Source organism: Dromiciops gliroides, chromosome 4 (genome assembly GCF_019393635.1).
Source record: "Dromiciops gliroides isolate mDroGli1 chromosome 4, mDroGli1.pri, whole genome shotgun sequence".
In the NCBI taxonomy this organism is placed as follows: Eukaryota; Metazoa; Chordata; class Mammalia; order Microbiotheria; family Microbiotheriidae; genus Dromiciops; species Dromiciops gliroides.
The window spans coordinates 290,533,711-290,557,658 of NC_057864.1; the positions used below are offsets into that span (position 1 = coordinate 290,533,711).

The window sequence follows — 23,948 nt, forward strand, 5'->3', positions numbered from 1 at the left end:
TTTCTCTTGGAACTGGACTTTTATGACTGGGAGAGAGAGTGAGGCTGACAATATTGTGCAACTCTGCTTCACTTAAATCCAGTTCACACTTAAGTCGAGACATCACCCCATGATGTCATTGGTCCTCTTTGGAAATGAACAATGAGGGGGCAGCTAGATAGTATGGTAGATAAAGTACCATCCCTGGATTCAGGAGGACCTGAGTTCAAATCTGGCCTCAGACACTTGACACATACTAGCCTGTGTGACCCTGAGCAAGTCACTTAACACTCATTGCCCTGCCCAAAAAAAAAAAAAAAGAATGATGAAGAACAAGAAGAAGGAAGAACCTATTTTCTTCAGATATTTGCCTGAGGACCTTTATGAAACTGAAGAAAATAGCAGATATCCAAAATTTTTATAGATTTAAGTTATGGATGCTGTTTCAACTCATCTAGATTTTGATAGTCTGTTGGAGAGACAGTTCATAGATTTGGTCCATTAATACACATATCTTAGACCAACACTCCAGGTTGATATGCTGAGTCTAGAATTGAAGAGAGGGGTGTGATAAGCAGGTTAGAAATTTGGGGGATTTCATGATGCTTCTAATGACTGCAAAACCAAAAAAAAATTTAATGTAATTAAAATATCTTTAGTTTTGACTCTAGATGGAACAGGTCTCCTGCTTTATAAAACATATTTCAACAGATGAATTTTTCTTTTTTAGGGCAATGAGGGTTAAGTGACTTGCCCAGGGTCATACAGCTAATAAATGTCAAGTGTCTGAGGTCAGATTTGAACTCAGGTCCTCCTGAATCCCGGAGTGCTTTATCCACTGCACCACCTAGATGCCTGCCGCTAGATGAGTTTTTCTACCCAATATATCCTAGAATCTGAAAGTATGCTCTTTTAAACGTTTCTTTTGGAAAGAGTAATAACTTACATTTATATAATACTTTAAGGTTTGTAAAGTGTTTTTATATATGCTGCTTATTTGAGCCTTACAGCAACCTGGTGATGTAGGTGTGGTTATTATCCCCATTCTACAGATGAAGAAATCAAGACTGTGAGGTTAAGGGGCTTGCCCAAAGTCACACATCTAGTAAGTGTCTGAGACAGGATTCGTATTCAGATCTTTCTGACTCAAAGCCTAAGATGCTTTCTACTATGCCATGCTACGTCGGTCATTACTACTTCACCTTGTTTCCAAAAGGAGGGTGGCATAGCTAAAACTGGCTCTAATAAGTATTACAGAGTTGTGGAATAGTTAGTCCATACTCAGCTGACATGCTATATATAACCAGTACTAGCTACAAAACATAATTTTTATTTATTATATGCAACTCTAACAAAGACAACAGCAATAGCTAAAGAATACACCACTAAATTGAGAATGATGCATTAGATCAAATCTGTTCATTTGCTTACTGCTGAAAGGCATTATTTAGATTCTGGATGTCAGTTTTTAAGTGTTAAACGTTGAAGATACTTTAGAAAACTGCCTGCTCACTGACATCAACACAGGCCATAAAATTGCCTTCATAAACTAGAAAAATGCAGGGACACTATGCTTTATACTTCTATGCTTCTTTAAACTTGAATTTTTCTGTTTCTAGGTAACAGTGCAGATCTTAGGTTAGTTAAAACATATATTGAACTTGGACTTCCTGGAGGACGAATAGATTTTCTTATGTCTGAGAGGAATCAGGTATGATATGTGACCCTTTCATAGGAAATCATATTAAAATTGTTTATTTTATAACCTTATTTCTAGCTACTTGAAAAATCTTTTCCTAAATTTCATGAAATAAAAAATAAATATGAAGCAAATTTTTTGTTTTCGATTTGCCAATTCATTGATCTCATTATATTCCAGAGCATTCTGCTTAAGCTTCTAGAGTTTATAAGTAAATAGACCCTATTAATAGAATGCTCCTCCCCGCAAAAAAAGTTTTTGTTTTTGTCTTTTGTGGAAGTGGAATGAGGGTCGTTAAAAGAAAATGCTAAAGAGCACTGCATTTTGAGTCAGAGAACTAAGCTTCAAATCCTGGCTTTGTTGCTTACTACTTTTGTGATATTGGAGAACTCTTAACCACTTTGGTCTTCGATTTCCCCAGTTATAAAGTGAAATGGTTAAACAAAATATCTCTGAAGTCCCTTCCCTCTAGTCTTATGTTCCACAATATGTTTAGACCAAAAAGCAGTCTTTTTATTAATTAGACCATAATGTAAATTCATGAGTGCTGTCTTCAAAAAAAAAAAAAAAAAGACCAAAGAGAGTGTAGGTTTTAATATGTCTATTAAAGTGAATATTAATAATTAGCTAGAAGTTGCTGTACATTTAAAATTGCAGATAAAACTAATTTATACATTCTGTTTTTCTTTAGAATGACACCTTTGCTGATTTTGATAGTATGACAGATCGCCTTCTTGATGAGATAATACAATATATTCAGATTTACAGTTTAACAATTTCAAAAATCAGGTAAATAATATTGTCCCTACTTGTTGAATATCTTTTCAAATTACATAAAAATGAATGTTTCTTAGTAATTTTGTTTTCAGCTATAATATAGAACTCTCCTTAGAAACAGAAACAAAACTATTTGAAAGTAGATAAAATTCCATGAAAACAGTAACAAGTGCATACAAACAAAAGCAAACAAGGAAAAAAATTAAAGCATTCAGTTTCCATGGCTACCAGTTTCTACAATGGTTTTAAAATTCTTCAGTGCTATCAACTCTCCTTCAAAAGAAAAATTGTATGTTATTAATACCAGTAATTATTTGTTCGTATGTACAGGACTTTTTGTTTAGTCTAACTCAATAAGGGCTAAGCAAAAAGATAAATATCCCTGCCTCAGAAAAGACATGAAGAAAAGGCAAGCTAATTGTTTCTGACCAACTAGTTTCAATTCAGTTCAATAAGTATACTTACTATGTGTAATACATTGTTCTTTAACAGAAAGGGACGGGGCGCAGCTGGGTGGCACAGTGGATAGAGCACTGGCCCTGAATTCAGGAGGACCTCAGTTCAAATCCAGCCACAGACACTTGATACTTAGCTGTGTGACCCTGGGAAAGTCACTTAACCTTCATTGCCCTGAAAAAGAAAAAAAAAAACATTCTAGAAATTCAAAGAAGAAAACTCAAGAGTCTCTACCCTTAAGAGCTTACATCAGGGGGCTACTAGGTGGCACAGTAGATAAAGCAGCAGCCCTGGATTCAGGAGGACCTGAGTTCAAATCCGGCCTCAGACACTTGACACTTACTAGCTCTGTGATCTTGGGCAAGTCACTTAACCCCCATTGCCCCCAAAAAAAAAAAATGAGCTTAGATTGATGTTTGGGACCAAAAGGGAGGAGCCAGATAGATTAATACATATACACAATCTGTAATGTTATATGCACTTACTATTTGGCAGGCATTATGCTATAAAGAAAGATCCCTCTATAGGTGAAATGGCTATCCCAGAAAGGGAGACACTAGCAGATAAAGGGAGCTGGAAAAGGCCTCCTCCAAATAGTGATAGAAATAAATGCAAAGTATATGCAGAGTTATTTGTGGGAAGCACATTAACAACTGGACTGATTGGGGAAAAGCCTCATTCATACCAGAGGGGGAACTTGAGACTTGAAGGGACCAAGGGATTTCAAGAAGTAGAGATGAGAAAGAGAACATTCTAAACTTAGGGCAGGGAGGAGGTATACAAAGGAACAGGGAGGTAGAATATCATGTACAAGGAGTAAGAAATAGACTAATTTGGCTAGAATATAAAATTTTGCACAAGGGAGAGTGACACGAAATAAAACTGAAAAGATAAGTCAGAGCCTGATTCTAAAAGGGAATTTTGTGTTTTACACTGGAGACAATAAGGAGCCGCTGAAATTTCTTGATCAGAAGAGTGACATGAGGGGGCAGCTAGGTGGCGCAGTGGATAAAGCACCGGCCCTGGATTCAGGAGTACCTGAGTTCAAATCTGGCCTCAGACACTTGACACTTACTAGCTGTGTGACCCTGGGCAAGTCACTTAACCCCCATTGCCCCGCAAAAAAAAAAAGAAGAAGAAGAAGAGTGACATGATCAGACCTGTGTTGTTAAGAACATCAATTTGGTAGCTACGTGAAAGATAGATTGGAGAGAGCTGCTAGAAGTAGAAGGACCAAGTAGGAAATATTTCTGTGTCCAAGGCAAGAGATAATGAAAGGCTGAACTAGGGTGGTGCCCATGTGAATTGGGAGAAGGGGGAAGATGCAGAAGATGGTGTCAGTGTAGGAAAGACAAGATTTGGCAACTGATAGGACATGATAAGTAAGGGAGTCACTTCGAGAAGAGGAGCCAACTTTGCTTCATTTATGCTGGTGCTTTGTATCAGCATATATATGTTCCCAGCATGGAAGAAAGAGCAGGTTAGATTACAGCAGAATATGTTTCCCGGTTCTCCTGAATAAAACCTTTGCTAAATATAGACCCTTTTTCACTTGAAGTCTTAAATTCACAAAACAGGTATTAATATGGGTACCAAAAAAAACTCTGAGTAAAATAATAAAATTAGGGACTTTAGTTTCATTAGTACCCATATCATATCTCCTCTCAGATTATGTCAGGGATTCACCAGAGAGTTAATTTCAGTTGATTATACAAGTGAACCTGGTTCTCAAGGTTATAGCTATCCCTTTTCCTGAAGCATTGGCATCTTTTTAGAAGGGATTGTAGCTGAAAGTAGGTCTGCTGTCTTGATACCACTCCAGAAGTATGTAGCATTTTTTTGTTTGGTTTTTTATGGGGCAAGAGGATTAAGTGACTTGCCCAGGGTCACACAGCTAGTAAAGTGTCAAGTGTCTGAGGTCCAACTTGAACTCAGGTCCTCCAGTATCCAGGGCTGGTGCTTTATCCAATGTGCCACCTAGCTGCCCCAGTATGTAGCATTTTGAGGAGGAGCTAAAGAGACATTGCATTCCTAACTTCCAACCCTCCTCACAGAATTAACCACCATTTGTACCTACATTCATGCTCATAAACTTCAGCGTTTCAGAGCTTCAGACATGAAAAATAACTTGCCCACAAAAAATTAGGGAAGACTTAGATGAGTGCCACCTGTACTGTAGCTTCTGAAATTCTTAGTGTTTTGCCAGTTAATCTGATAACTAGAATTGAAAGCAAAATTTTGATGGCATTCACCTTTAGTAAAAGAGCCTTTGGCTTGAAACATTCTCATTGTAACATCTTTCAGATGTGAAGTAGTGCCTTTAGTAGAGGAGAATACCTCAGCATGTAACAGACTTCCCTGCATAAATATTTTATGCATCCATACTTTTGTCCTTGAAAACTTCAGATTCTCCAAAAAAGGGAGTTTCTTAGTCATGTTACTTTTAAATTATACTTCTAATATAATAGTTTGAAATTCATGATTTTGTGTTCGTGTTAAGATGACCAGCTTAATAAACCTATCATCATATCATTAACAGGTTCTCATAGATTCCATTCTAACTGTTTCGGTGGAGGTCCCCAAATCAAATGTTTCCTTCAAAAGGAAGTAATTGCCCTAATGAAGAGCTCTCCTAAATTTTATCGAATTTTGCTAAATAGGTACAATACACAGAAAATATTAATCATTGTACTATTGTTTAAAACATACTCAAATGAAATGTGTTCTGACTTTCTATTATTGTAGAAACCACTCTATATTTTACCAGTACTTTGTAAACATTATTGGTAGTTTAAGGACTCTATAATCTTTTCATTTCACATTATTGGTAAAAGTGGAAGGAAAGGTAAACATTTCCACATTAAACATTCAAATAGGCATTAACTTCCTACTGTGTTGGCCATTGTGTAGGAAGCTGTTGTTTAATAATGCCTCAGTAAGCTTAGCTCCATTTTGTTTGGGTTTTACCACCCACTGGCAAAATTATGAACTATTCAATTAAGGGTTCTCTTTAAAATATTCTCTCAGCAATTACGATACTACTTTAAAAAGATGGCTCATCACAGAGCCTTTTTAAAGCACACATATATAGCAAAATTATTTAAATTTTGGATTGTTGAGGAAGTGATATTGCAGCCTCACATCACTTACAAGTAGCATTACTTGCTGGTTTTAGGAAATAGCAAATACTGAGGGCAACAAGTTAGTCAGTTAACCCTTTAAGGTCTCAATTGTAGTATCTGTCAAATAACAAAATTGGACTAAAATTAGAAATCTTCATTCTTTTGTTTCTTCTTTGCATGTTGGGATATTCATTTTATTTTGTTAATTAATGCATTTGAAGACAATGTAATTTTTTTTCTTAAAGCTTTATTGGACATTCCTTGGGCAACTTAATAATCCGTTCAGTGCTTACAAGGCCAAGGTTTAAATATTACCTCAACAAACTTCACACCTTTCTGTCTCTGTCTGGACCACACCTTGGTACCCTCTACAATAGCAGTGCTCTTGTGAATACAGGTAAAATTTTGTTATTTTGAATTTTAAAAAATCTTTTGACTAAAGAGATTAGTTAATTAATAAGAATTAGGTATTTTCAGTCTTCATATGTTGATAAATGAGAATTCATTGTTCCCATATGTAACCTGAACCAGAGAAACCAGCTTGTTTCTTTTTTACCACTCTATACCTCCCCACAAATTATCTGTAATAAACCAATAAAATTATTTGAGAAAAGAGATCTTTTTACATATACTTAGTATTTGTTGAAATTCACATTTAACCCTTTTTGTTTAATTGTACTACCTTTTCTAAATATTTTTGTTAAAATAGTGTCATAGAAAAATGCATTCATCTAAGATCAAAGAATGATCGTTTTTGGGGGCAGCTAGGTGGCTCAGTGGATAGAGCACCAGCCCTGGAGTCAGGAGTGCCTGAGTTAAGATCTGGCCTCAGACACTTAACACTTACTAGCTGTGTGACCCTGGGCAAATCACTTGGCCCCAATTGCCTCACTAAAAAAAACAAAAACAAAAAAAAAGAATGATCGTTTTTCAATTGAAATTTTAAAATAAAAGATCCTTAATTTTAGGAAGAATTTCTCATGAGAATTGTATGTTTTGAATTGTTTTAAATGATTTCTGGGTGAAATTACGGTGAGAGAATTTGATCTTACTAAATATCCCTTTAGAGAGAAGGAATTTTCTTTAATTTTCTGTTTCTTAGATTAAATCTTTGTTTATAGACAAACTTTTTAACTTTCTTTTTTCTTTAATATGCAAATCATGCAATTTTCTTTCTCTTACTTCAGACATTGGTAGCTATCAAAATATTTACAGTTGATTCTTAAGTTTTTCCCATAAAGAATAATACGGGGGCAGCTAGGTGGCACAGTGGATAGAGCACTGGCTCTGGAGTCAGGAGAACCTGAGTTCAAATCTGGCCTCAGACACTTAACACTTACTAGCTGTGTGACCCTGGGCAAGTCACTTAACCCCAATTGCCTCACCAAAAAAAAAAAAAAAGAAGAATACAGAAAAAAATTAAAATCCATACATAATCTAGAACACAGTACATGGGAGTAGTACTCAATAGTTTGAGTTTCTTCTATAAACCTTTTCCCAGCAATTCTTATGTGTAGAAAGTTTTATCTCCTTTTTCTTACACTGATAAGCAGAGAACCCACAAATTCTGACCAGTGTAATAAATAAAGACAAAGCAGTAGGTGGCAATGAATTTTCCACTGTCTAAAAATTAGCACTTGCATAATTAAGAATCTATTGTAAAAGAAATATGTTACACAAATATGGAAAACTAATTAATAAGAAAATTAGTTTGAATGTAGAGTAAAATCTAAAAAGTCATCCAATAATCTGAAAATTCACTACTTGCTCATGTCAAATGAATGCATTGACTCTAAGCATCTGTAGACTGAAATTATTTATCTGCACTTTGATTTTCCAGTGTATTTAAGATATTTTACTTTATTTCTCTCCATGACTATCAAATAGTTCTTGAACGACAACTTCTTAGTACTTTTTCTTTCATACTATATTGTTAATCTAACTATCATAATGAGCTGGTCTTCTGTTAGCCTACTTAATCCAATTTTTTATTCTGGTTTTTTTAATGGACTTTTAAAATTAAGAATGTTCAAGTTTTCTATATGCTAATGGAAAGACTAGCAATTTTCTGGATTTTTAAAAACTTAAGTATGTGTTTGAATCAGTAACTTTGGATGTAATTATCATTACGTTTTAGACTTATGTTAATATGTTATTCATAACTCTCCAGGTCTCTGGTTTATGCAAAAATGGAAAAAGTCAGGTTCTTTATTACAACTGACATGTCGAGATCATTCAGACCCCAGGCAAACTTTCTTATACAAACTCAGTAAGAAAACAGGCAAGTATAAAGTAATAATTTTCAGAAATCTATGCTCATAACAAAATCTATTTCTTACAAACAGATACTTACAAGGTAGGTTACTTATAAGCATGTTAGAGTTACAAGGTACACTGGTAGCCTTAAAAAGAATATTATCAGACTATTGTAATTTCTTTAGTAATGAATAATAATACTTTATATTTGAATAGTGCTTTATAGTTCACAGAACACTACTATATACATAATCTTACGTGATCCTAAAATCAACTGCAAAATGAATGAGTTATATGAGATAATTTCTAAAGTCCCTTTTAGTTATAACTGTCCTTGAGCATATAAGGTGGTCAGGGCCATTGGTATATATCCCCATAATAACTGGAGCTTCAGAGAGGTTAAGTGACTTACCTCTAGTCTCTTAAATCCTGATCCGGTGCACTTTCCACTACACTTCATTGATTCTATAGATATTTCTCTTTTTGTTTAAGTTTCTGTCATATGATTCTATCTTGCCTTTTAGAGGGGATATATAACTTCTCTAAACACTGTTAAAACTTGGCATTTGTTTATTATTAGCCTTGAATTTGAACCTAATTTATTTTATCATTATTGTGGAATCAATTCAGATGTTAGTATGACTCCAGAGGACTGATTAATTTTTTTTTAATATAGTAGTTTCAAATGTTAATATCATGTAAGCCAGGAACCCATAATCATTCTTTTAGATGTGTTTCTGCAATTTCCCATATTTTTTCACCCTCTACTACTTTCTTTCATTTGCCTTCTACATTACTCACCTTACTCTGAAGTTTTAGATGGGATTCAGGTCAGTAATTGGTCATGTCTTGACTAATCTACAAGTCTAGCTTTAGCCTTCTCGAGTATCTCATTCTAAGAAAAGTTTCAGCAGGCTTCAGAGAAGGGAAAATAGGTATAGCAATTTGTAGGGCATGAACTTCAATTTTGATACTAGATATCAAAATTTATTTAGGAAATGATCTATTTTAGTCGGGACATTTTTCCCCTATCAGTCATCTCAAAGGTTTGTTTAATACCGTGTATAATTATACAGTAATGACACTGATTTTTAAATGTACTGAAATGTATGACTACAAATGAGTACCCTTTCAAGTTACCCCCCTTGGGAAGCTATGTAATTGTTTAAATATTGTAACTGTGCCTCAACTTATTCTTGAAATTCTTTTTGGAGCTGCTTTCAGAGCCAGTTTGCCAGCCACACATATAAACTGCCATTTTATACTCACAGAACGCTCTCCTTTGGTCTGATACCTTTTTCTGTCTCCCTCCCTCTTCCCTTCTATCCCTGCTTTGCCCCCTCCCTCCCTCTGCTTGAGCAACAGCCCAAGAACCCCCAGGGAGGGGCTGTGCTGGTGCTGGCTGGGACCCAAGAGACCCCCAGGGAGAGAGGCTCTGCAGGGCAGGGAGAGAGACTGGGGGCCAAGGAGAGCCTTACGTGGCATACATCAGGAAGCAGATTGATATAAGTGCATTTGTGTGCTACGTGCCTGCTGTAAGTACTGTAAGTTGATAGCATGGGTGGTGTAATTTATGGCTGAGCACTGGAAGTTGAATCACCATAAGTCAAAGACTGCCTGTACAAAACAGTGTTTTTATTAAGATTGACTCTTACGTTGACAGGAACTGGTGAATATATCTGTGATGCAGTATTTTTCCTTTAATGAACCTATTTGAAACCAGATCAGCAAAATAGTACTTACTACTCTTGAAAACCTATAGAAAACCTGTTATATTGAACCAAAAATTATAGGACAGCAGTTGAGTCAATTATATTAGCAGCTACTTTTATAAACTATTTTTAGTGCCACATAGCTAAACACCTACAAATCTTTGGAAATAAAGTGATGATTATAAGGTGCTTTTTATTGCAATTAGTGATGGGAAATTTGCATACTATATTCCTGTCAGTTTGAGATTTGGAAGCAAGTCCCATAGGGTCTTGTTCCTCTTTGGATCACGCTGCTTTCCTTGTTTCATGTCAAGATGCAAACGGATTCTGTTTCTTGAATTATATTGCAAGTACCAGGGATGTTTTTAAGGTTTAAGCAACTAGAAATCCCAAAGAAATACCTCAACAGTATTTTTACTGCTAGTACTGTTATTATTACTACTACTTCTGCTGCTGCTACTATTACTACTAATAATAATAGTGATGATGATGATGATAGTTTGCAAATAGTTTATAAATATCATCTGATTTTATCTTCACAATAACCCTGGGAGGTAGTTACTATTTTTATCTCCATTTTATAGACGGCAGAGGTTGTTCCTTGCCCAGGGTCACACACATCCATTTAAGGCTCTGTTTGAACTCATGTCTTCCTGACTCTACGTCCAACACATTAATTACTGTACCACCTAGCTACCTAAATTATACTTAGCCATATGTTAGTCTAGCATTTCCATAGGCTATTTACATACAAGTGTATATACGTGATGTGAATATATATATACATATGATATATGTGTGTGTGTGTATATATAACTTCTTTTTAAAATTATTGCTATCTTTTTTATCTTAAATTTTCCTGTCTTTCCCTTTTACCCCTCCTATACAGCCATCTTACAACAAAGATTTTAAAAAATAAAAAAGAGGAAGAGAAAAAAAATCAACAAAACCAGGCAATATATAGAAAAAAAAGTATGTGCAGTATTTCACACCTGTGAGCCTCCTCCCCCCCCCCCCCAGCTCTGCAGAGCATTGGGGGGAAGTGACTTCTCTTATATCTTCTTTGTAATTTTGCAGCATTCATTTTTACTTGTTTTGTGGTTGTTATTCTTTCCCTTTGCATTGTTGTAGTCATTGTGTGTATATATATATATTGTTTTCTCAGCTCTGCTTATTTCACTTCTTACCAGTTCCTTTAAGTCTTGCCATTTATCATTTTTTACAACACAATAATATTCCATAACATTCATATAGCACCAGTTGTTTAGTCATTTCCTCAAGTCAGTGGCTGTTTACTTTGTTTCTAGTTCTTTGCTACCATAAAGAAAAATGCTGCTATAAATATAAATAATATAAATATTTTTATCAATCACCTCTTTGAGGGATATGGGAAGTGGAATCTTTGGACCAAAGGGTATAGATATCTGTTCCACTTGATTTGCATGATTCCAAATTGCTTTTCAAAATGATCATTTTACTAATTCACAGCTCCACCAACAACGTATTAGTGCACCAGTCTTTCCACAACTTCTCCAACACTAACTATTATATATCTATATTTATTAAGCACCTAGTTTTTCTAGGCTCTGTATCAAGTGCTTAATAACAAAACAAAATCAGTTCACTTTGTTAAACATAAATCAAACAATACCACAGTATTTTAGATCACCAAAAAAAGAAAAAGATTTCAAAATAAGTATATGTATAGTCTTTTTCTTATTTGACCTTTTATTTTTATCCCTCTAATTCTCAGCCATTTCTAAAATTCATAAATTCCTACTGTGGTTCCATGTTAAGTTTGCTTTATTGTCCATTACTAATAAGAGCCATTAAGTCTGGAATTCCCTGGATTTGAGGCTTTCAGACACAGCCAGTCTCCTATTTCTGGTATAGCCTGGAATACCCTTCTAGCATAGGCAAAGCCTGCCCTGTCAGTTTTCCTGCTGAATAAAGATTCTGTTTGAGCTTCTGAGATGAATTACATAATAGATTGGTAACATTACAAGTATTATAGAATAAGTTAATCATACCATAAGGAAGAGCTCTATGAAAAAAGCAAACATTTTACTTAATGTTATCTACAAAATCACTTTTTTTTTTTTTGGTTGATCACGTTCCCTATATTTGCCATTTACTTTCGTGTCTGTTTTGGCCAAGATGTTTCCATAAATTTAGTAATACTTCTGAATGAATTTGTATTTAATTAATTTATAATAATATATGCATTGGTCTAGGGAACTGCATGTATAGAAACTCCTTCCATCAATGGTGATGAACAACTGTTTACAGAAGATGGTTTCAAAGAGTTTACAGTCTATAGACCTTACACTCTAATGTTAATTCTTCTCTATTAGGACTTAAAATAAGATAGTAGAATGAGAAGTTCCTATTAGATTTAACTCTTTCTTACAACATCAAAACAAGAAATGCACCAAATAATGTAACAAAAGTAACAACTGAAACAAAGGATAATTGTTATAAGAGAAAACTGTAGAAAGCCACATTGCAAATTAATCACTACTAACTATGCCCAATTCTTCACTTGCATAACCAACAAAGTCAGTTTCACATCCCAAATTTTGTTTGGCTGTAGCAATATCATTGTTCTCCACTCTTAGCAAAGTCCCAGCTAGATGCCGAGACCTCACTCCCTTAACGGATTGAAGATCATGAATCCAACCAAGAGGCAGAAGAAATTGGTCACTGGAGAAGAATGGCCCAGAAGTACAGGATTTGTAACAATCAAATATAGGACTGAAGGGAATGGGTGGCTGTAAGAGGGTCAAGTGAAAGATGTTATACCCCACTAAAGATGCCCCTGAGTCTTCTCTGGGCAACTACACAGCCAGATACCCCTATCAGGTAACAGGTGGGGCACAGAATTTATAAAATTCAGGTTGCCTCAGGAAATCAGGGGTCAGTTAATGGAGGAGGAAATGATTAGGCCCCATACCAACTGTGCTTAATACAGGAGGAAAAGTATTCCGATTAAGGCTAATTACAGGAGAGAGATCACATAAAAACTAGAAGAGGGAATGATGAAGAAAAATAAGCAAATGATTAGAAAAGGATCCAGTACAATTAAGTATTATGGAAGGAAGAAAATCATATTGAAGATCACTTAGGAAGAAGAAAGTAATACAATAAATTCTATATGGTGCCCCCAAATTAAAATGGAACAATGACAAGAACCTCCCGCATGATTCAGAAGAGCAATAACATCATTAAAAGAATGAATAAGGTTAGACATGTAGGCAAAAATGAAAGTTCTCAAGGAAGAAATAAATAAAACAAGAAAGAGGACTTGGAACAATTGACAAACTGTGGATTTCCAGAAAAGAAGCATGGCAGAATTGGAATCCAAAACTGCAAATATTTTAGTAAAATTAAAACTAGAAAAACACATAAAGCGAAGAAGATTGGTTTTGAAGATAAGATGCAAAGAGATAAGGATTAAAAATTTTCCTCAGTACCACACTAAAGGAAATCATACAGGAACATTTCCCAGAAGTAGCATTTCTATTTTGCTCTTGACCCTAGATATCTTTCTCCACCATATGGGGAACAGCATTCTCACCTTGGAACTTCATTCTGTCCTGTATGCACAACTTGAAAGGTCAGTTCCAGGTACTCCATGTGAGTATCTTTTCCCCTGCTCACCTACCCCCTGCCCACTTTTCAGCTTCCTTCTATATGTTGTCTTTTCCCCATTAAAATGTAAGCTCCTTGAGGGCAAAGACAATCTTCCTTTATTACTATATTTTTATTTCCAGGGTTAGGATAGTGCCAGAAACATAGTATGCCTTTAATATATGCTTGTTAACTTGACTGACAGGAAAAGGAAAAATTGAGAGACATCACAAACCACCAACAGAAAGCTCCAAAGTTAAATACACTGAGAAATATTATGGTCAATTTTTAAATTACACCATCAAATAACAAGTCTTATCAGGGGGGGAAAAAAAAGTCCTTTACATGCTAATCAAAATTCTTAATGAGATATCAAAGGGGAAATTAGAATATTATTCCACAAAAGCAAAGATCCCTTTGCATCCCCAAAATAACATCCTGCAAAGCTAGACTTTTATTGTCAATGAAAAAGAAATGGACTTTTAAGTAAAAGGGAGAATTCAAACTGTTGCTTCAAAAGAAACCAGAAGGATAATAAATATGGTGAAATTCAAATATTGATATGAATGGATTGAGAGTGGGGAAAAGAACCAATAGAGTGTTATATACAGTGACTATAATGATGTAAGATCACTCTTGAAAACAACAGAAATTGGGGGCAGCTGGGTGGCACAGTAGATAAAGCACTGACCCTGGATTCAAGAGGACCTGAGTTCAAATCCAGCCTCAGACACTTGATACTCACTAGCTGTGTGAGCCTGGGCAAGTCACTTAACCCTCACTGCCCCACCCCCCCAAAAAAGGATATGGAAGACTAGTAGGTTGGATAGGAAATAAAATTAGTTTTATGATTTAGGCAATGGGGAAAGAAAGGCTTCATGTAGAAAGTGGTACTTGAGTTAAGTCTTGAAGGAAAACAGCAAAATCAGACCAATTGGTTCCAGGTAATTGTTATTCATGCTTTCTTTTTGTTGTTGAAGAGGTGCTAGATTATGGGTGCCTGAAACAAAGAAAGGGCTCAATAAATACATGTTGATTGATTGAATAAGAAATAATATAGTCACAGTATATCAGAAGATTTTGTTCAAGTTTTATTGTAAGAGAGAGTACTCTAGAGTTGTGGGGATTATTAGAAATAAGTTTTCTGGGTTTTGTTTGAAGACTAGTAGGTTGGGGAGCAACTAGGTGGCGCTGTGGCTAAAGCACCAGCCCTGGATTCAGGAGGACCTGAGTTCAAATGCAGCCTCAGACACTTAACACTCACTAGCTGTGTGAGCCTGGGCAAGTCACTTAACCTTCACTGCCCCACCCAAAAAAAAAAAAAAAAGGATATGGAAGACTAGTAGGTTGGATAGGAAATAAAATAAACTAGTTTTATGATTTAGGCAATTTATTTAGTTTTTCTGGGCCTTGGTTTCTTAAATTAGAAAATGGGACTACATGATCTCAATTTCTTCTCCAATCCTAATATAAGTTCTATAATTCTATGAAACTGTCTATCATACACTACACCTTTTAAGAATTCCAATGTCATAAACCAGGAAAAAACAACAGAATGGGGGAAAATACGAGAAGTGGAAGTGTATAAGAGAAACAAGCTCCTCACACAGAAGTAAACTATCCTTAAAATTCCCCTAGCATTTTATGCCTCTTAATTGCACTTTCATAGTTATTCTTGAAATGTATTACTTATTAGTTTAATACATATATATGTCTTATCTACTTTGCAATATTGTAAACTCTTTGATGTTAGGAACTAAATTATTTTTGTATTTCCCTTCAGCACCATCCGTAGTGCCTTTGCTGTTTTGTAGTGTTTCAGTTGTGTCTGACACTTAATGATCTCATTTTGGGATTTTCTTGGCAAAGATAACTGGAGTGGTTTGGCATTTCCTTCTCCAGCACATTTTACACACGAGGAACTGAGGCAAACAGGATTAAGTAACTTGACCATAGTCCCATAAATAGTAAGTGTCTAAGGCTGGTTTAAAGCTCATGAAGATGACTCTTCCCAATTCCAAGCCACGTGCTCTATGCACTGTGTCACCTACCTACCCATTTAGTGCTTTATACATAGTAGTGATTGTTTTATACTAGACTATAAGCTCTTTGACAATAGGATTTATCTTATTCTTCTTTGTATTACTCATAGCATCTAGCACAGTTTCTTCACATTGTAGGTTTTTAATACACATACGTTTAATGAAAAAATAAAACAGCAATAACAATATTAGGTACATAAATAGACCAGCTACAGTCATGTGGGAAAATGATGGTACCACAAGATAAAATAGTCTACAATCATATTGATATTTTCCCTCTGTTATGGCTAAAATTCTAACTAGTCTGTCTAAAATATCTAATGAGTGGTCGCCAATAAATTATAAGCTTTAGCAAGAGTTAGATTTTTAAGCCTTTATTAAGGAGAATAAGAATTTGGTAAAGAGAGAGAGAAAGGCCTACATTCATCTATCTATTAAAGGGAGAGCGCATTTCTAGCTCCGCTCTCCGCCAGAGTCCACAGGAAAGAGAGCGAGTCAGAGCACCCGGCTCCCCCTTCTTCCTCCCACAAGCAAACATCACTTCCTGACGCCAAAGAAAAGACGCATGGTCTTGCCCTCAAAGACCTTCACCTCATGGGGGAGCTTTTCTACAGTAAGTCTCCAGCAGGTGGCGTCATTCCAATCGTTACAACTACATCCCATTTTCATTGGTCTTCAATTTTAAACATCAGATTAAATATTGAAATGTACCAGGTGCTGCCAGTATTGGAGAGACTCAGGCCACAAATCTATACTTTGGCAGAGGATGGGATTATGCCCACTGCACTTAAAGCAAGCAAATTTCCAGTGAACAGATAGAAAATGGAAAGATTCTGATAAGTTGAGGTTAAAGTTTAATGCTGAAAACAAAATGAACTAGCTAAGAATCTAGTCATTGTTCAGAGTTTCACAAACAGAAGGTCACTATTTTAAGAAACCCTAAAACAAACAACTGAGAATCTGTTTTCCAGCTGCAGAGATCTGACAAATAAAGTATAATAATTAAGGAATCCTACTGTGCTGCTATAGCACAGGATAATCTTTTTTTTTTTTTTAACCAAATGTAGCCATAAGCGCATACCACAAAAACTGTTCAGTAAAAGGTGTCTCTTTTGATTTGTAAACATTTTATATTGTGATATATTTTGATTTTGAAAGAGTATGGAAGATTTGAGGAACTTAAGTTATTTTTGTCAAATAGAGAATAAATGTGGTGTTGTAGTAAGCAAAGAGGTTAAGGACTATTCTATTTGTTTTGGAATGCTGATCATATAAGCACAGTACTTAGCCATCTTTAGTATGAACACTCCAATTAATGCCAATTTCAGCATTTTTTTAAACTAAGGAAGAAACCTGGAACCTAAGGACCAACAAAAAAATGTTCAGGAATAAACAGAGATTAAAGATAATGGTTAACATAGCCATAGCAAAGATTGTTATTGTTGTTGTTTAGTCATTCAGTTGTACACAACTCCTCATGATCCTCAGGGACCATAGCATGTTGGCACTGTCCACGGGGTCCTCTTGGCAAAGATACTGGAGTAGCTTGCCATTTCCTTCTCCAGTGGATTAAGGCAAACAGAGGTTAAGTGACTTGCCCAGTTCATAAAGCTACTAAGTGTCTGAGGCCTAATTTGAATTAAGGTCTTCCTGACCCCAGGCCCAACATACTATCCTCTGAGCCCACCTAGCTGCAAAAATTAGTATTCAATAATTCAAAGAAAATCTTTTAAGAACTAAGGATGACCATTACCCAATAGATAAGTGCTCAAATGATATAAAGAGTTCTGAAACGAAGACTACCATATGAAAGAATACTCTAAATCACTAATAATAAGAGAAATTCAAATCAAAACATAAGGTTTTAGTTCATACTCAGCAACTTGGCAAAGACAAAAGACTGGAACAGTCTGTTGAAGAGATTGTGGAAAGATAAGCACACTGATCTATTTTTTTTACTGGGGCTATAAATTAGCACAGTCATTCTCTGGAAAGTAGTTTGGAATTATACAAATAAAATGGCAAAGCTATCCATACGTTTTGACCCTGGATATTCCAACATTAGTCATATCCTCCATTGATAAAAAAAAAAAAACAACACCCTATGTATATCAAAATATAGCAGTGATTTTTCTGATAGCAAGTACTTGCCCATCAGTTGGGAAAATGGTTAAACAAAGTGTAATATAGAAATGTAATAGCAATGAAAAATATGATGACTACAGAGCAGCATGAAAAGGCTTATTGAATTCATGCAAAGTGAAGCAAGCAGAGCCAAGAAAACAGTTTACACAATGACTACAACAGTTCAAAGAGAGAGAATAACCACCACCAAACTACTGAAAATCAATGTTTCAAAATTACAAAGATATATACTCCAAATAAGATTTTTAAGGTACTTCCCTCCCTTGTTTTGCAGATCTGAGGGGGAGAAGAGGGGAGTGGGTTCACAAGTATAGAACATTGCTTACATTATCGGGTTGGGTTTTTTCCAATGTAATGATTGGCTTTGCTGAATTTTTTTTCCCTTTAAAAAAAATATTATAAGGGATGGGTATCTTGAAGGGAAAAGGGAAGGAATATAAGCAGCAATTCAGACAATGTTAAGTAAAACATCTAGGCTCCATAGTGAATAAAGTGCTGTGCCTGGAGTAAGGAAGACCTGAGTTTCAAATCCATTCTCAGACACATACTAGCAGTGTGATCCTGGGCAAGTCACTTAAACTGTGTCTCATTCTCCTCCATCAAATGAGGATAATGACATCACCACCTTGTTGTTGGTTTTTTGGTTTGTTTTTTTTGTCACAATCTTATTTTTTTTTATTCTTGATTAATAATATTTTTCCCCAATTATATGTAAAAGATTCATTTTTGTAAAATTTTGAGTTCCAAATTTTTCTCCCTCCCTTCCTTCCTTCCTACCTCCCCAAGACAGCAAGCAATATGATATAGGTTAGACAGTACAATCATGTTAAACATATTTCCACGTTAATCATGTTGTGAAAGAAACATTAGAACAAAAGGGAAAAACTACTAGATAAAAACAAAAAAAGTCAAAATAGTATGCCTCAATCTGCATTCAGACTCCATAGTTCTTTCTCTGGATGTGAATAGCATTTTCCATCATGGATCATTTGGAATTGTCTTGGATCGTTGTATTGCTAAGAGCTATCTAAGTTGTTCATTGCTTAATATAACATCTACTTGTAAAGATAATATTTGTAAAGTGTTTTACAAACCTTAAAGTACTATATAAATTCAATATTACTAAAAATACATCAATAAAATTATTTTTAAAAAGAGCTAATGATGTTTCATCTTTTAGCACTACATTGAAATACTGAGAAACATATACTTTTAAAACATATGTGTAGGGTGCAGCTAGGTGGCACAGTGGATAAAGCACCAGCCCTGGATTTATGAGGACCTGAGTTCAAGTCTGGCCTTAGACACTTGACACTTACTAGCTGTGTGACCCTGGGCAAGTCACTTAACCCCCATTGCCCTGCAAAAAGAAAAAAAAATTTTTAATAAAATTAAATATATATGTAGATGTTATATAGGTAGAGCCAATGAAATACTGGGTTGTCCATACATATTTTATGAACAGATACATTTTTGTATATGGATATATATAGATATATTTTTTAGTATTTAATGGTTCTATAGTCTCACCAATGTTGATACTCCCTCTACAGTCACCTCTTCACTTCCTGTTATTCTGTATATCTTCCCATAAATTTTCCATAAAAGATCTGCCTGAGGAATTTTTTTTTTAGTTTTAAAATTTTATTTATTTTCATTCATCTATCTACATTTATTATTCATTTATTTACTTTTGCACAATTTTATATGGCAAAATCAGCTCCCCCAAACACTATTCTGCGCACACACACACACACACACACACACACACAATATATATATATATATATATATATATACACATATATAATTTTGAATTGAGATCAAGTAAGTTCAATGGGGCTTTGTATTCATACCACATTTGGAAGGATGATGGTCCAGATGGTCAAAAAGTTTCTGCCCCCCGAAGCTCTTTTTATTGACTTTGGTAGTATTATCTTTTTTTTTTTTTAACATATAAGGTATTTTATTTTTTCCGTTACATGTAAAGATAGTTCTCAACTTTTGTTTATACAAGCTTTACAATTCTGCCTGAGGAATTCTTAACATTCTGCTGGTACCCGTTCAGAATACAGTGTTTGTTACCTCTCTCTTGATACATGACCAGCCACCTCCTTTTTCAGTCATACATTTTCTTAATAGTATTTATGCTGCCTACCTATGATACCATGTATCTTTCCATTGTCTTTTAAAACACCTGCAATTCTGATTCTTTTGCTTAAAATCAAACTATTACATGGTTTGCATCCATATAAGTATCATGAGAAGGCTATTGTGATAAAAAATAATGGAACTGTCAAGGTACAATTTAGAATTATTGAAGGTGCTGTACAATTTCTTAAATATAATTCAGCCATTTTTTTCTTCCCATTTATTTCTGAGCCCAGTTCATTATCTATTTACAAGTGCCTTCCCCTAATATATACAGTTATATTAACTCAGTGGACTAACCATCCGTTACTTGTCATAATCTAAGAAATAGACATTATTCAACTAGGTGATGATGGTTGTTATTCTCTTTTGTAGATGATTAACTGAAAATTTTGAGCTACTCTTGTTGAGGAAACCCTATAATGGACTTTTGGGGGGGGGGCAGGGCAATGGAGGTTAAGTGACTTGCCCAGGGTCACACAGCTAGTAAGTGTCAAGTGTCTGAGGCCAGATTTGAACTCAGGTACTCCTGAATCCAGGGCCGGTGCTTTATCCACTGCGCCACCTAGCTGCCCCTGTAATGGACTTTTGATGCTTGATACAATCTGTATAGTGTCATCTGGAAACAAGAGTTTTCTGTAGAATTTTACCCTTCATAGAAAATCTCTCTTCCTTTTAGAGTTTGCATAGGGCATGCTCTGTAACAGTGGCAAACATCTCCACTGTTAATGCTCAGAGATTCTTTTATAATCTTACTACTTGTTAGGGGAGACATACTGTTTGGAGCAGAGCCTTTAAAGCTATATTTTTCTTTTTATGAACCAAATGGGTTTTTTTTTCATCAATAGCAAACAAACACAAGAGAATCTTATGTTATTTACATCTTTCAGTCTTTTATATGACCCCGAAGATGTGGTCTTCTACTGAAGAAAATTATTTGTGAAGGCCTTCCTGTTCCTACTAATGACGAATTCTACAAAAGTTGATTCCGCTGTCTGGGGAAATAGCGGGCTATTCCTCATTTAAAGACTTCAGGCAGACAATCAGCACTTGTTAAATATGTTGTAAAGGATATTCCTATTTAGGTATGAGTTGGACCAGAAATCCTCTGTGGATTCTTCATAGCATTTTATGGTACTTTAAAGGGATCCTTGAAACCATATAGTCCAACCTGTACCTAAGCTGGAATCAGTTCTGTGAAGGTGTGAGGAGAAACAAGGAAAGGAGGTTTTGTCTCTAGGAATTGAATCAAAGGAATCAGGACAACAGGAATTGTAAGTTTGTCCATCTTAGGAATAAGTGAAAAACTGTAGATGAAGACTCCTATCCTCCATGATCCAGAGATGATGTAGCATACATAGCATTGATCTGGAGCAGCCAAATCAGTTTCCATGGCTTGCTACCACTACAGACAGTAGGAACCTAAGAGTAAAGAAGGCCGGGAATCTGGATCACTGAATACCTTATGATCAGGTCCCTGCAGACAGGCAATTCACAAGGCTTCCAGAGTCTATAGTCTCACCCCAGAATAGCAGGGAAAGGGATTCATCCAGCCAATCAACCAACAAATATTCATTAAATACCTGCTGTTGTGCAGGTACTGTGCTAGGTACTAGAAGTACAGAGACCAAAATGAGAAAGACACTGCCCTCAAGGAGTTTTTATTTCAGTGGAAATAGTGTGTATGTGTTTTTGTGTGTATGTGTATATGCGCAAAATAAATCCAAGGTAATTACTGGAATGAGGTACTAGCAACTGAGGAGATCAGGGAAATTGGCATGTAGAGGGCTATATTCTAGCTTAATTTTAAAGGATACAAATACCTAAGGCAGAGGTGAGAAAGGAGTACATTCCAGGTATGGTGGACAGCCAGTTCAAAGGCATGGGATAGAAGATGGATTGGTATATGTAAGGAATAGCAAGAAGGCCAAAAAGCCTAGACTGCAAAGTGTAAGGAGGGGGATAATGTATAACAAGGATGCAAAGGTAGGTTAAAGAAAGATGGTAACTGGATTTAAAAGTCAAAAGGTGCAGCTAGGTGGCACAGTGGATAGAGCACCGGCCCTGGAGTCAGGAGGACCTGAGTTCAAATCCGACCACAGACACTTGACACTAGCTGTGTGACCCTGGGCAAGTCACTTAACCCCAATTGCCTCACCAAAAAAAAAAAAGTCAAAAGAGTTTTTACTTGATGCTAAAGACAGTAAGGAGCCACTGGAGTTTATTGAGTTGAGATAGTAACGTGATCAGACCTATACTTTAGGCATTTCACCTTATATAAGTTATGTAATGGATGGATTAGACTGAGGAGAGACGAAGCAGGGAGAAGATAACATGTACAAATATAAATATATACAAAATAAATTCAAGTTAATTGGTAGAGAGGAAACTTTAGGAAAACTCTTTAGGAAACTATTGCAAGAATCCAGACAAGAAGAAATGAGAGAGCTCTTTTAAGTAGAGAAGAGTTTGAATGTAAGAAATGGGGAGATAGAAGTGAAAAGATTTAACAACTGATTGTATATGTGGATTGAGTGAAGAATTGGGCATAACACCAAAGTTGCAAATGAGCGATTGGAAGGATGATCTTGCTCTAGAAAGAATTAGGGAAATTGGGGGCAGCTATGGCGCAGTGAATAGAGCACTGGCCCTGAATTCAGGAGGACCTGAGTTCAAATCCGGCCTCAGACACTTGACACTTACTAGCTGTGTGACCCTGGGCAAGTCACTTAATTCCCCATTGCCCCACCAAAAAAAAAAAAAACCCAAAATAGGAAAATTGGAAAGAAAGGTTTTGAGAGAAAGAATGAATTCTATTGGAGACATGTTGAATTTGAAATCTTTGTGGGATATGCAGTTTGAAATGTCCAGAAAAGCAGTTGGTAGTGTATGATAGTTCAGGAGAGAGTAAGAATGGATATATAAGGTGTCATCCAGACATAGAAATGATAATTAAATCTATTGACACTGATGAAGTCCCTAAAAGATGCTAGAGGGAGAAGAGAACTGAGGGCATGGTCTTGGAGTACATGCAGTTAGAAGGCATGATATTGATGATGAACCCACAAAGGAGAGTGAGGAGAGGCAAGATAGAAGAAGTACAAACCAAGCAATGCCATGAAAAACTAGAAAGGACAGTATTCAAGAAAAGAAAGTTGTCTAAAGTACCAGGTGCTGCAGAGAGGTGAGGGAAGATGAAAATTGAGAAAAGGCTATCAGATTTGTCAGGAGATCATTGGTAATTTTGAAGAACAGCTTCAGTTGAGTGACGAGGTCGAATGCCAGATTTCAAAGGGTTGAAGAAGAGAGTAAGAACGGTAGCAGTTCGTATAAACAGCCTTTTCTAAGGCTTTAACTGTAAAGAGGAAGAAATATAGAATGCAATTTGAGAGATGGTAAAGGGTTAAATATGGGGAAGATTTTGGTTTATTTTTGAAAGTTGAAGAGAAAGAACTAGTAGGTAGGAATTGAAGGTGGAGGATAGTGGCGATGATGGTGGAAACAATCTGCTGGAGAAGATATGAGAAGATGAGATCAAAAGTATATGTTCGGGCGGCTAGGTGGCGCAGTGGATAGAGCACTGGCCCTGGAGTCAGGAGGACCTGAGTTCAAATTCGGCCTCAGACACTTAACACTTACTAGCTGTGTGACCCTGGTCAAGTCACTTAACTCCAATTGCCTCACTTAAAAAAAAAAAGTATATGTTCATCAGAGACTACAATAAAGGAGAGAACTGAGGAATTGATGGCAGAGGGTTTTGAGAAGGGGTGGAGAGGAAGCTTGAAGTAAATCATCTTTTTTCAGCAATCTATGAGACTAGGTCTCAACCGAGAGGGTTAGGGGAAGAGTTCTGTGGAAAGTTCAAGGAGAGAACAGTATGAAATAGTTTCTATGGCCATTTGAGTAAAGAATTAAGGTAGAGAAAAAGGATTGTTTCACTTCTAGGAAGATCTAATTAAAGTTAGGTAAATTGTAGTAG

The 23,948-nt window shown here is 35.8% G+C and overlaps 1 protein-coding gene across 6 annotated transcripts in view; it reads left to right on the plus strand.

Moving 5' to 3' along the window:
- Nucleotides 1-23,948, plus strand: part of FAM135A (family with sequence similarity 135 member A) — a 126,655-nt gene that overhangs the window by 94,853 nt on the left and 7,854 nt on the right. For 5 of the 6 annotated variants that reach the window (XM_044004246.1, XM_044004249.1, XM_044004248.1 and 2 more), the window contains 4 exons: nucleotides 1,599-1,690; nucleotides 2,370-2,467; nucleotides 6,279-6,430; nucleotides 8,204-8,314. In XM_044004246.1, the coding sequence (XP_043860181.1) occupies nucleotides 1,599-1,690; nucleotides 2,370-2,467; nucleotides 6,279-6,430; nucleotides 8,204-8,314 (453 nt within the window). Of the gene's footprint in view, nucleotides 1-1,598; nucleotides 1,691-2,369; nucleotides 2,468-6,278; nucleotides 6,431-8,203; nucleotides 8,315-23,948 lie in introns of those variants that run through there. The other variant, XR_006356396.1, reaches the window with a different exon arrangement.